This window comes from Leopardus geoffroyi, chromosome C2 (genome assembly GCF_018350155.1).
Source record: "Leopardus geoffroyi isolate Oge1 chromosome C2, O.geoffroyi_Oge1_pat1.0, whole genome shotgun sequence".
NCBI classification, from domain to species: Eukaryota; Metazoa; Chordata; class Mammalia; order Carnivora; family Felidae; genus Leopardus; species Leopardus geoffroyi.
The window spans coordinates 14,231,852-14,245,978 of NC_059333.1; the positions used below are offsets into that span (position 1 = coordinate 14,231,852).

At 39.6% G+C, this 14,127-nt stretch overlaps 4 protein-coding genes across 4 annotated transcripts; all 4 read left to right on the forward strand.

Annotated features, from left to right (window-relative positions):
* The first annotated feature begins 707 nt into the window (after positions 1-707).
* LOC123576016 (keratin-associated protein 6-2-like) lies at positions 708-1,296 on the forward strand. The gene has a single exon (XM_045437051.1). The coding sequence runs from the start codon at positions 746-748 to the stop codon at positions 989-991; it is 246 nt and encodes an 81-aa protein (XP_045293007.1). The 5' UTR covers positions 708-745; the 3' UTR covers positions 992-1,296.
* Positions 1,297-4,799: 3,503 nt separating this feature from the next.
* Positions 4,800-5,411, forward strand: LOC123610650 (keratin-associated protein 6-2-like). The gene has a single exon (XM_045501523.1). It carries the CDS (start codon positions 4,838-4,840, stop codon positions 5,108-5,110), a length of 273 nt encoding a protein of 90 aa, XP_045357479.1. The 5' UTR covers positions 4,800-4,837; the 3' UTR covers positions 5,111-5,411.
* A 3,568-nt stretch (positions 5,412-8,979) lies between these two features.
* LOC123610651 (keratin-associated protein 21-1-like) lies at positions 8,980-9,560 on the forward strand. The gene has a single exon (XM_045501524.1). It carries the CDS (start codon positions 9,018-9,020, stop codon positions 9,249-9,251), a length of 234 nt encoding a protein of 77 aa, XP_045357480.1. The 5' UTR covers positions 8,980-9,017; the 3' UTR covers positions 9,252-9,560.
* Positions 9,561-12,706: 3,146 nt separating this feature from the next.
* On the forward strand, positions 12,707-13,272 carry LOC123610654 (keratin-associated protein 21-1-like). The gene has a single exon (XM_045501528.1). The coding sequence runs from the start codon at positions 12,745-12,747 to the stop codon at positions 12,964-12,966; it is 222 nt and encodes a 73-aa protein (XP_045357484.1). The 5' UTR covers positions 12,707-12,744; the 3' UTR covers positions 12,967-13,272.
* Positions 13,273-14,127: the final 855 nt, after the last annotated feature.

A 14,127-nucleotide genomic window follows, 5' to 3' on the forward strand; every position in this document is an offset into this window, starting at 1 on the left:
AAACAAACAAACAAAATTCCCCCCCCCCCCCGTATGTCTGGTGAATAAAAGGTTGGACTTTAGTTGAGAAGAAAGGGAATATTTGGATATAGACACTAGTAAAGAGAGAATCTCATTTATAGATGTAAGGCTACAAAGCTAGGTTTCTTGATCTCAGCACTTTTGCCATTTGACATGAGGAATTTCAATGATGTTGAGGGCTATTCTGTGTCCTGAAATGGGCATCATCCTAGGTTTTACCACACAGAGCCAGTAGGTATCTACAGCAGGTATGTGGGTGCAAGAAGCCTGGTAAAATCTTGCAATGATTCCAGAAAGGAGATGAATTTTTCTTTCCTTATGGACAGAGGTAGATGTTTTACGAGTGTGGAGAGATCAAGAAGGAGAAATATTTCCTAAAAATCCCTCAGCCTTCTTGTTAAATGATCGGAGATTGTGAACATGGATTTTACTTTTACTTAGAGCACATGATTCTACCAAGAAATGTTTTATGGCAGAATGAAATAAAATGCAGTTTTTAATAAACCTGGAGTCTCCTTAATAATGAGCTTACATTACCCATGACATTGTTGATTGTTGACAGTAACTGGCACAGCACAGTTGCTTACATATTTGTTGGGTAAGTCAGGGGATGAGTGACATGCTCTGCTAATTACTGACAGTATATAAGGGTCCAAAGCAAGTAGAAGACACGCACTTCACCACATCCTCTCACAACCCACGTGAATTCTCTTCTCTTGGCAAGATGTGTTGCAACTACAGCAACTCCTGTGGCTATGGCTGTGGATATGGCTATGGCTGTGGATGCGGTCCCTATTATGGCTGTGGTTATGGCCTCCGTTATGGCTGTGGCTATGGCTCAGGATATGGCTGTGGCTATGGCTCCTGCTGTGGCTATGGCACCGGATATGGCTGTGGCTATGGCCATGGCTCCAACTTCTGTGGCTACCGGCCATTTTTCTATAGAAGATGTTATTCCTCTTGCTGGTAGAACATCACTGTCCAAACCCCACTTGCTTCTGAAATGACACACCTTAAGATAGGCTCATTCAAGGATCTCTACCCCAAGATTTATATATCGGGAACATTGCATGTGTCATAGAAGATTTGACCTCCAGTAACATTTGTAGCAGGGCATCTTGTGGCTTGAGGCTATGGAGTATCATCTAACAGTTTTCTAAAAAGTGTGGGCTTACTCCCTTAATATGGATTCTGTGTTGTGACTGTGGCAAGGATTTGAACATCCCACATTTGGGCAAATCCCTTATTCTCAATAAAAATGTTTTATTCCTTCTATCAAATGTCTCTAGTCTCTCTTGAGAAAGCCTCCTTTCTCTAGGTGTTATGGCCTCTCTTGAAAATTGGACTGACAATATATTTCATGTACCCGGGTCTCTTTCTGGATATCATACCAGCATTTCTTCTCTTACATGCATCGATATAATGTCTTCTCCACCTAAGTCTCATATCCCTAACACCCCAACACAAATCACACAGTATTCCAGAACTGTACCCTGGAAATCACACTGTAGGTAGAATGCATGTGGAGGGAAAAGACGAGGATGAGGAGGGATGGCATCTCCTGGGAGGTTGTGACAGAAGCTAAAGGGGAAGGGGGTGTGGCCTAAGCACTTAAAGAATGAATGTGATGGAAGAGAGAGTTTCTAGTATTCATGAGAAATTGGAAGCTGCCTCAGCTGAAGTGTAAAGAAGCAAGGAAGGGGTACGTTAGAAGAAAAGCGTGGTATCATATCATCTGAATTGGATGGATTTGCTAATATATTTGTTGGCATAAAATGAGTTTGAAGAAATTGATTTAAGTCACTTAATTAACAAATATTTTTGAATGTGTTTGAAAGAGAACCATCCTACACACTGAATACACAGTAGAAAAATTGTAGATGAATTTCCTACCCTCAGAGTGTATATATTTTGTTGGTTTTAATAAATATTTTACAAATTAATTATGACAAATTTAGACACATAATTTGCTTGGAGAGAATAAAACAGCTTCCTGGGGAAGAGAATGAAGGTTCACTAAATATTGGAGAGATAGTTCGGGGTGGTACTTTGATGTTTGGTGTCAAACGAACTGATCAAGTTGAAAAAATGGCCAGAAAGGGCAGTACCAAGCAGAAAGGGGAAGAGAAATTCATTATGTGTTAGGTATGATCAGTGGTGCCCCAATTTTCAGTTGAAAAGAGGAAGGTGTAGGGCTTTAATGGTGTCCTTTAGTGTCTTCCCTGGTGCGTATACAAGAATGGGATGAGAAGCCCAGTCCTTTCTGAGTTTGAGAACCTTCCGTTTGTTGGGGTCTGTCTTCAGTGTCCTTTCCTCAGGTGCCATTCCAGAACTCTCACCTTTAGATCCTACAATAGAAAATGTATTTCAGACTCAAATTCAACCAGCAGTGAATAACCAATCACTGACTCATATGCATGACAAAGGTGAGTGCACAAAGTCTGAGTGTGAGGATCCTAGAGCCAAGAGACTCTAAACCATGTCAAATTCCAAGGAGGATGGCCTTGCCATCAAGGACAGCCCTGGATGGAGGCTATGCCCAGTATATTAAGTGTCCTGCTGATGAAGAATTAAGCCTTCTCTCAAGAGATGGAATATATGGGATAGTCTAAATCTGGAACACATGGGATAGTCTAAATCTGATGTGATGACTGAGTGTGCTCTGAATTAGTCTAGGATGGGTACATCCTACAAACAGGGAAAAGAATTCTAATAATTACAGTTTGATGAAAATCTATTCATTGTTTCATTATGTTCCTTGTCTTTGAAAGCTTCTGAAGGAGGGAAGAATGTCATCAATTAGGCACGTACATTATAATTTACATACCTAGTAAAGTTCTGGTTATTTATAAGGCATAGAAGAACATATGGAACAATGTGTTCACAAACAGACAACAATATTAATTAATTTGAAAAATTTTCATTTATTTATTGATTTTTTGAGAGATAGTGTCAGCATGGGAGGGGCAGAGTGAGACGGAGACAGAGAATGTGACTCAGGTTTCAGGCTCCAGGCTGTCAGCATAGAGCACTACACGGGGCTCGAACTCACAAACTGTAAGATCATCACCTGAGCTGAGGTTGGACTCTTAACCAACTGAGCCACCCGGGAATCCCCAGACAACTATCTTTAAAGTGTGAAATTTGAGACTCTCTTAGTCCAAGAATATAGGAGACTTTCAGGTTGAATGGAATGAGAATATTGCGATAATATATTGAATTATTTTATAACTTCTAAATGGCACACCAACATTTGAACACATTTTTGTCTTAATGCATTTTTTAATTGGAGAAATATTGACAGAATTCAAATTATGTGCAAGGCTGTACTTCATCTGGAAAGAGGGGTAGACGGCATAAAAGATTTTTTTTTTTCTGCCATTATGCATCTATATTCAGACACCTGAATGGAAAGGTACTAGAAATAATGCAATAGAGCTAGAAAACTTTTTCAATAGGTCAGGAGTATTGTGACAAGAAAGAGGGTGTTAGAAAAGCAAAGTGTATATTCTAGGGATTTTGTGCATTAGAGCTTATAGTTGTGAATTTCAAGAATGGTAGACAAGTAGAGAAAATTAAGCTACAGAACAATTGTAGTGGGTATATTTTCCTTAAACTTCTTGTAAGGGATGAATCACCACAGAGGGATCACATACCCCAGTCTAAAAGTAGTAGGAAATACTGTCAACTGAAGAAAAATGTCTACTTAGGAAAGATCACAGGAAAGTTAATCAGCAGTTTTATGAAATTCCCGGGTAAAAGCATTCAGTAAAAGACTGGTTGTCACACATTTCTTTGATGGGAAATTTTAGCGAGGAGTAAAAGGAATGATTTTCCTCAGTTTGTACTCCCTTCCAGCTTGGATTTTTTAGTTGTCATAGTAAAAAGTAATGCAAATTTTGGATTCTGCCAGATTCATACAATGGTGATTTATGTAAAGCCTAGACAACCAAGATAAGCAAAAATATCCCAAGAAACAACCATACAAGCAAAAAACAGAGACACCTACCTTCCTTCCTTCCTTCCTTCCTTCCTTCCTTCCTTCCTTCCTTCCTTCCTTCCTTCTTTCCTTGTTTTCTTTTTGACTTCATGTCTGGTAATGGAATGATTGGATAAAGGGTTTAGTTAAGAAGAAAAAGAAGTATTTGAAATTAGACACCAATAAAGTGAGAATATATAGATGTAAGATTCAAACCAAGGTTTTTGATCTCAACACTATTGGCATTGTACAGCAGAAGTTCCAGTGTTGTTGGGCTTTGTTCTGATGGCTGGAATGAGCATCTTCCCTCGTTTATCACACTTGGAGCTAGTAGGTATCTGCAGTAGGTATCTGGGTGTGAGCAGGCAGGCAAAAATTTGCAATGATTCCAGAAGGGAGATGGGAGTTATTTCCTTCCCTATGGGGACAGGTAGATAGCTTAGGAAAGAGGAGATATCAAGAGGACAAGATTTTCCTAAATGTCCGTCAACAGTGATATATAAGGTAAATTAAATGACAACAGGTTGTGAAGGTGGGTACCAGTTTTACATATGGCACATGATTCTAGTGAGAGATTCTTTGGCAGAGCAAATTAAAATGCTGTTCTTTAAATATAACTGGAGACTCCAACAGAATGAAGTCACATTTACCAAGACTTTTATTGATTGTTGACAGTGAGTGGCATACCAGAAGTGCTTACATATTTGTTGGGTATGTCAGGGGATGAATGGTATGTTCTGCCAATTACTGACAGTATATAAAGGTCCAAGGCTAGTAGAAGACACACAGTTCACCACATCCTCTCGCAACCCACGTGAAATCTCTTCTCTTGACAAGATGTGTTGCAACTACGGCAACTCCTGTGGCTATGGCTGTGGCTATGGCTATGGCTGTGGCTATGGGCCCTATTATGGCTGTAGTTATGGACCTGGCTATGGCTGTGGATATGGCTCCTGGTATGGCTGTGGCTCTGGCTGTGGATATGGCTCCTGCTGTGGCTATGGCCCCAGATATGGTTGTGGTTGTGGCTATGGCTCCGGCTGCTATGGCTCTGGCTGCTATGGTTACCGGCCATTTTGCTATCGAAGATGTTATTCTTCTTGCTGCTAGAACATCACCCCATTGTCCTCTAAATAAGACACATCTAATGAGAGGTCTGAATCAAGGATTCATACCTCACACTTTCTATATCCACGAAATTGCATGCTTCACAGAGGCTCTCACCTCCAAGCAACATTTCTAGAATGGCATCTTGTGCCTCAAGGCTGTGTGGTTTCATCTGACTCTTTTATAAATGTTGGTCTTTATTCCCCTATTCTGGATTCTGTCATCTGACTGTGGCAACGAGCCTAACACCCCACAGTTGGGCAAATTGCTTATTCTCAATAAAAATAATTCTTTGCTTCTAATATATCTCTGTGTTCTTGCTTGTGAATTACTCCTTTTTTTGGAGTATTATGACTTCTCTTGAAAATCTAGGTGACAATATGTTTCTTGAACATGAGGGGTCTTCCTTCATATAATGCAAAAGTTTCTTCTTTATGTGCATCAGAGAAAATGCCTTTTCTACCTGTGCCTTGCACCCCTCATGCCCAGCCCCTCACACCTCAACACAAATCACAGATATTTCAGAACTTTCATCTGGAAGTCACACTTAGTGTAGAATGGAGGCAGAGAGGAAAGACAAGGAGAGATGTTACCTTTTTAGGAGGTTGTGACACATGCTCCAGGGAGAGGAGGTGTGGCCTGAGTACTTCAAGGATGAATGGAATGGAAGCGGGAGTTTCCACATTAACGAGAAATTAGAAATGGACTCGGGTGTCTAATGAACTAAGGAAAGGAAAATTTAGAAGAAAGATGTGGTAGTATATCATCTGTAATTTAATGGAAGTCCGAATGTATTTGTTGGCATATATTGAGAGTGAGGAAATTGATTTGTGAGTCACTTAACTCACAAATAGTTTAGAATGTTTTTGAAAGGGAACTATCCTACACTCTGAAGATACAGGAGGAAAATTTGGAGTACTTTCTTGCTCTCAGAGTGTTGACATTCTAATGGCGATATTTAAAAATAAGTAGGAATTATTTGAAATTAATTTGGAGAGATCATCCCTATGGAGGCAATAAAACATCTTACTGGGGAAAAGATTGCAGGCTGAAGGATTGTGGAGAGAGTTCAAGGAGGTATTTTGACATTTTGTGTCAAATGAACTCATGCCATTTGAAACAAATACTAGAAAGAACAGTTGTAAGTATAAAGGGGAAAGAGAAATTCATGAAGGTTTGGGTTTGATTGGTGGTGCCACATATTGTAGTGGAAAAAAGGAAGGGATAGTTTGGGAGTTGCGAGCTTACTATTGTGTTGGGTTCTTACCAAAGTATCTTTTCCTCATGTGCCTTCCAGAACTCTAACAGACCGTACATCAGAAAAAAGTCTCTTCAGACTCAATTTCTGCCAGCAGAAAAAATGACTCACTGTCTCATCTCCGTGACAAAGTCACTGCAGAAAGTCTGAGTCTGAGGACACTGGAGCTAAAGGTCTCCATCCACAACATGGCCAATTCTAAGGAAGATAACCGTGCCATCAAGGTCAGCCCTGGCATGAGGCTATGCCCAGGATATTAAGTGTCCTGCTGTGGAAGAAACAGAGCTTCTGTCAAGGGTTTGAAGTTTTCAATATGGAACATTCTAAGTCTGTTCTGAGGACTGCCTGTGCTCTGCGTTAGTCAAGGGTGGGTAAATCCTACAGACAGGGGAAGGAATTCCAATAATTACAGTTTGTTAAAAATCTACTCATTGTTCCATTATGTTCCTTGTCTTTGAAGGCTTTCTGAAGTAGGGAAGGACATCATTAGTTAGGCGTGTATATCACAATTTACATATCCATAAAGGGTCGAAAATTTATTAGGTATATAAGATAACTTGCACGTCTGTGACAAGGTGTTCATAAACGGACAAGTATCCTCAAAATGTGATATTTGAGTCTCACTAGTTAAAAACTTTTGAGACTTTCAGGATGGAAAGAGTAGAATGGAATGAGAACCTGGTGATAATATATTGAATTATCTTATAACTTCTAATGGCACAGCAACATTTGAACACGATTTTGTTTTAATGCATTTCTTTACTGGGGAAATATTGGCTGAATTCAAATTATGTGCCAGGCTCTACTTCGTCTGGAAAGAGGGGAGCACAGAAGAGGAGATTATTTTTCTGCCATTATGGATCTGTATTCAGAAACCTGAATGGAAATTTCAGGTTAGAAATACTGCAAGAGGGGCACCTGGGTGGCGCAGTCGGTTGGGCGTCCGACTTCAGCCAGGTCAGGATCTCGCGCTCCCTGAGTTCGAGCCCCGCGTCAGGCTCTGGGCTGATGGCTCAGAGCCTGGAGCCTGTTTCCGATTCTGTGTCTCCCTCTCTCTCTGCCCCTCCCCCGTTCATGCTCTGTCTCTCTCTGTCCCAAAAATAAATAAACGTTGGAAAAAAAAAAAAAAGAAATAGTGCAAGAAAGCTGGAAAACTTTTCCAATAGTTCAGGAGTATTGTGACAAGAAAGGGGTTGTTAGAAAAGCCAAGTGTGTATTCTAGGGATTTTGTGCATTAGAGTTTATAGCTGTGAATTTCAAGAATGGTAGAAAAGTAGAGAAAATTAAGCCAAAGAACAATTGTAGTGGGTATATTTTCCTTAAACTTCTGGTAAGGGATGAATTAGAGCAGAGTGACTAGATAGAGTAGTCTAAAAGTCATAGGAAATACTGTCAACTGAAGGAAAAATGTCAAGAAAGGAAAGATCACAGGAAAGGAAATCAGCAATTTATGAAAATCCCAGGTGAAAGCATTGAGTAAAAGACTGGATGTCACTCATTTCTTTGATGGGAAATTTTAGCGTGGAGTAGAAGGAATGATCTTCCTGAGTTTGTACTCCCTTGCATCTTGGATTTTAGAGTTGTCACAGTAAAAAGTAATACAAATTTTGGATTCTGCCAGATTCATAAAATGGTGATTGATGTAAAGAGTAGACAACGAATATGAGCAGAAACATCCCAAGAAACAACCATACAAACAAAAAACAGAGACACCTTCCTTTCTTCCTTTCTTCCTTTCTTCTTCCTTCCTTCCTTCCTTCCTTCCTTCCTTCCTTCCTTCCTTCCTTCCTTTCTTTCTTTCTTTCTTTCTCTATTTCTTTGTCTCTTTCTTTCTTTCATTCTTTCTAATTCCTTCCTTCCTTCCTTCCTTCCTTCCTTCCTTCCTTCCTTCCTTTCTTCTTTCCTTCCTTGTTTTCTTTTTGAGTTTATGTCTGGCAGTGGAATGATTGAATAATGGGTTTAGTTGAGAAAAAAAGGAAGAATTTGGAATTAGACACCAATAAAGAGAGAATATATAGATGTGAGGTTACAAACCAAGGTTTCTAGATGTCAACACTATTGGCATTGTACAGCAGAAGTTCCAGTGTTGTTGGGCTTTGTTCTGATGGCTGGAATGAGCATCTTCCCTTGTTTATCACACTTGGAGCTAGTAGGTATCTGCAGTAGGTATCTGGGTGTGAGCAGGCAGGCAAAAATTTGCAATGATTCCAGAAGGGAGATGGGAGTTATTTCTTTCCCTATGGGGACAGGTAGATAGTTTAGGAAAGAGGAGATATCAAGAGGACAAAATTTTCCTAAATGTCCCTCCACGATGATACATAAGGTAAATTAAATGACAGTAAGTTGTGAAGGTGGGTACCAGTTTTACATATGGCACATGATTCTAGTGAGAGATTCTTTGGCAGAGTAAATTAAATGCTGTTCTTTAAATATAACTGGAGACTCCAACAGAATGAAGTCACTTTCCCAAGACTTTTATTGATTGTTGACTGAGTGGCATACCAGAAGTGCTTACATATTTGTTGGGTATGTCAGGGGATGAATGGTATGTTCTGCCAATTACTGACAGTATATAAAGGTCCAAGGCTAGTAGAAGACACACATTTCACCACATCCTCTCGCAACCCACGTGAAATCTCTTCTCTTGACAAGATGTGTTGCAACTGCGGCAACTCTTGTGGCTATGGCTGCGGATATGGCTACGGGTGTGGCTATGGGCCCTATTATGGCTGTAGTTATGGACCTGGCTATGGCTGTGGATATGGGTGTGGATACGGCTCCTACTGTGGCTATGGCACCAGATATGGCTGTGGCTGTGGCTATGGCTCTGGTTGCTGTGGCTACCGGCCATTTTGGTATAGAAGATGTTATTCTTCTTGCTGCTAGAACATCACTGTCCAAGACACATTTGCTTCTGAAGTGGCACGGCTTAAGGGAGGGCTGATTCATTGATTTATACCCCAAGATTTCTATATCCAATGAATTGCATGCTTTCTGTAATTGTGACCTCTAGTTAGCATTTGTATGAAGGCTTCCTGTGGCTGAAGGCTATGTGGTATCCTCTGACTACTTTCGAAATGTTAGTCTTCACTTCCCTAATCTGGGTTCTTTGTTGAGACTGTGGCAACATATCTAAAATCCCACAGTGAGGCAAATCCCTTATTCTCAATAAAAATGTTTCACTTTTTTTCTAACTAATCTGTGTGTTCTTGCTAATGAATGACTCCTTTTTGAGGTGTATGGCACCTTTTGAAACTTGGGCAACAATATATTCCATGAACCTGGGTCTCTTCCTAGATATAATATAAACCTTTCTTCTCTTATGTGCATCGGAGATAATGTCTTCTCCTATTTCTTGTATCCATAACACCTCAACATAAATCACACTGTGTAAGAACTATGTCCTTGAGGTAACACCGTATCTAAATGGAGCTGAAGGCTGGAAGGGTAAGAGGAAGAGTTAGGACACCTCTTTGGGAAGTTGTGACACAAGCTCAAGGGGGAGGAAGTATGGCCTGAGTGCTTCGAGGATGAATGGGGTTGAAGAGAGAAATTTTGGGATTAATGAGAAATTGGGAGCCGCCTCTGTTGAGATGTAAGAAACTAAGGAAATGAGAAGCAAAAGAAAAACATGATATTGTATTATCTGCATTTTGATGGAAGTGCAAATACATTTTTTGGCATATACGGAGTTTCAGTAAATTGATTTAAGTCAATTAATTTCCAAATCGTTTTGAATGTTTTTGAAAGGCAACTGTCATACACTCTGAAGGCACAGTAGAAAAGTTATAGGTGAATTTCTTACTGTCAGATGGTTTCATTCTAGTAGGTTAAAAAAAAAAGAAGAATTAATTCAGATAAATTTAGAGAGATAATTCCTATGGTGTGAATAAAACAGCATCCTTGAGAAGATGGAAGTATTGCAGAGTTAGTTCAAGGATGTATTTTGACATTTTCTGTCACATGAACTGATGTCAGTTTCCAGCAATACTAGAAAGGACAGTTGTAAATGTAAAGTAGAAAGAGAAATACATAAGGTTTTGGTATGATAGGTGCCACGAGATTTAGTGCGAAAGAACAATGGCTAGTGCCTTAAATGGGCTCTCTAATGGGGCAGATATAAAATGAGATTAGTAGTTCCGGTTGATTTTCTGAGTTTGAGTGCATACTATTTTGTTGGATTCTGATTTCAGTGTGCTTCTCTCATGTGCCTTTACAGACCTCTAACATTTAGATCCTACAACAAAAATTGTCTTTCAGACACAATTTCAACCAGCAGAATAAAAGACTCCCTGTCTCGTCTCCATGGCAAGGGTCACTGCACAAATTCTGGGTCTGAGAACCTTGGTTCTGGAGACTCCACCACTTGGCCAGTTCCAAGGAAGATGGCTCTGCCATCAAGGTCAGTCCTGGAGGGAAACTACGCCCAGGATATAATGTGTCTTACTGACGAGGAAAGAGATGTTCTTTCAAGAGCTGGACAAGTCTCACAGATGGAACATCTGTAAGTCATTTCTGGGGACTGACTGTGTTCTGGATAAATCAGAGGTGAGAAAATTGTATACACAGGGAGAGTCAATTCCAATCATTACAGTTTGTTGAACATAGAACTTACGGTTTCAGGAGGTTCATTTTCATTGAACGCTACCTGAAAGAGGGCAGAATAGTATTTATTAGGCACGTATCTCATACTTTCTATTTCTAGTAAAGAGTTTATCATTTATTAGGCATATGACATAACTTGTATATCTGTAGAAATGACTTTGAAAACTAACAGATATCTTCCAAAGGTGAAATTTGTGACTGGTTTAGCAATGAACATTGAGACTTTCGGCTTGAATGAATTGAGAACATTATGACCTATATCCACATTCTTATAGATTCTAAGTGATACCAACGTTTGAACATGGTTTTGTTTTAATGTGTCTGTTTGTTATTGGCAGAAATATTGAGTTGAGATTATGTGCCAGGCACTATGCTTAGAACTAACCGATGATTCAAGGACACACGGAAGAAAAGATTTTTTTTTTTGCCATTAAACATCAGTGCCCGAGCTTTTAATGGAAGTGTATAGAAATAAGGCAATAAAGTTAGGAAGTGTTTTTCAATAGTTTGCGGGCATTGTGAGCAGAGAGTGGGTGTTTAAAAAGTATCATGTCAATTTCAGGGAACTTGTGCATTGGAATTTATGGTTTTGAATTTCAATAATGATGGAAAAGTAGGAAAATTAAAGGTAAAGAACATTTGTAAGGGGATATATATGTTTTATATTTGTTGTTAGGGATGAAGCATAGTGGAGTGATCAGATAACCCATAAGCAATATTAGAAAAAAAAAACAGTAAGAAATATTCTCAACCAAAGGAAAAATACCTAAAAATGAAACTTCTCTGAAAAGGAAATCAGCAGTTTGATTAAATCCCTGTTGAAGTCATTCAATAAAGGACTGGATGACTCTCATTTCTTGGTGTTAAAATTTGAGTGTGGAGTAGAAGAAATGATACCTGAATTTGTACTCGTTTCCACCTAGGATTTCATTGTTGTTACAGTGAAAAATAGTTTAAATTTTGGAATCTGCCTGGATGTGAACATAGTGACCTGGACATTGAAGATAAGCAAAAACATCACAAACAAATAAACAACATCCCCCCCCCCCCACCGTATATATGGTGATGAAAGGGTTGGACTTTCAGTTTATTTGAGAAGGAGGGGAATCCTTGGACATAGACACGAGTAAAGAGAGAATCTAATTTATAGATGTGAGGCTATAAAGCTAGGTTTCTCGATCTCAGCACTTTTGACATTTGACATGAGGCACTTCAATGGTGTTGAGGGATTTTCTGTGTCCTGAAATGGGCATCATCCCTAGCTTTTACCACACAGAGCCATTAGATATCTACAGCAGGTATGTGGGTGCAAGAAGCCTGGTAAGATGTTGCAATGATTCCAGTAAGGAGATGAATTTTTCTTTCCTTATGGACAGAGGTAAATGTTTTACAAGTGTGGAGAGATCAAGAAGGAGAAATATTTCCTAAAAACCCCTCAGCCTTCTTGTTAAATAATTGGAGATTGTGAACATGGATTTTGGTTTTACTTAGAGTCCATGATTCTACCGAGAAATGTTTTTTGGCAGAATGAAATAAAATGCTCTTCTTTAATAAAACTGGAGTCTCCTTAATAATGAGCTCACGTTGCCCAAGACATTGTTGATTGTTGACAGTGACTGGCACAGCACAGTTGCTTACATATTTGTTGGGTAAGTCAGGGATGAGTGACATGCTCTGCTAATTACTGACAGTATATAAGGGTCCAAAGCAAGTAGAAGACACGTACTTCACCACATCCTCTCACAACCCACGTGAATTCTCTTCTCTTGACAAGATGTGTTGCAACTACGGCAACTCCTGTGGCTATGGCTGTGGATATGGCTATGGCTGTGGATGCGGTCCCTATTATGGCTGTGGTTATGGCCTGCGTTATGGCTGTGGCTATGGCTCCTGCTGTGGCTATGGCACCAGATATGGCTGTGGCTATGGCTATGGCTCCAACTTCTGTGGCTACCGGCCCTTTTTCTATAGAAGATGTTATTCCTCTTGCTGGTAGAACATCACTGTCCAAGCCCCACTTGCTTCGGAAATGACACGCCTTAAGAGAAGGCTCGTTCAAGGATCTATACCCCAAGATTTATATATCCGGAACATTGCATGTGTCATAGAAGATTTGACCTCCAGTAACATTTGTAGCATGGCATCTTGTGGCTTGAGGCTATGGAGTATCATCTAACAGTTTTCTAAAAAGTGTTGGCTTACTCCCTTAATATGGATTCTGTATTGTGACTGTGGCAAGGATTCAAACATCCCACATTTGGGCAAATCCCTTATTCTCAATAAAAATGTTTTATTCCTTCTATCAAATGTCTCTAGTCTCTCTTGAGAAAGCCTCCTTTCTCTAGGTGTTATGGCCTCTCTTGAAAATTGGACTGACAATATATTTCATGTACCCGGGTCTCTTTCTTGATATCATACAAGCATTTCTTCTCTTATATGCATCGATATAATGTCTTCTCCACCTATGTTTCATATCTCTAGCACAGTACTGCAGAACTGTGCACTGGAAATCACACTGTAGGTAGAATGGATGTGGAGGGAAAAGACGAGGACGAGGAGGGATGGCATCTCCTGGGAGGTTGTGACAGAAGCCAAAGGGGAAGGGGGTGTGGCCTGATCACTTAAAGAATGAATGTGATGGAAGAGAGAGTTTCTGGTGTTCATGAGAAATTGGAAGCTGCCTCCGCTGAAGTGTAAAGAACCAAGGAAAGGGTACGTTAGAAGCAAAGCGTGGTATCATATCATCTGAATTGAATGGATTTGCTCATATATTTGTTGGCATAAATTGAGTTTGAAGAAATTGATTTAAATCACTTAATTGACAAATCCTTTTGAATGTGTTTGAAAGAGAACTATCCAACACATTGAATACATAGTAGAAAAATGGCAGATGAATTTCCTACTCTCAGAGTGTTTACATTTTGTTGGTGTTAATAAATATGTTACAAATTAGTTATGACAAATTTAGACACATAATTTGCTTGGAGAGAATAAATCAGCTTCCTGGGGAAGAGAATGAACGTTCATTAAATATTGGAGAGATAATTCGGGGTGGTACTTTGATGTTTGGTGTCAAACCAACTGATCAAGTTGAAAGAATGGCCAGAAAGGGCAGTACTAAGGAGAAAGGGGAAGAGGAATTCATTATGTGTTGGGT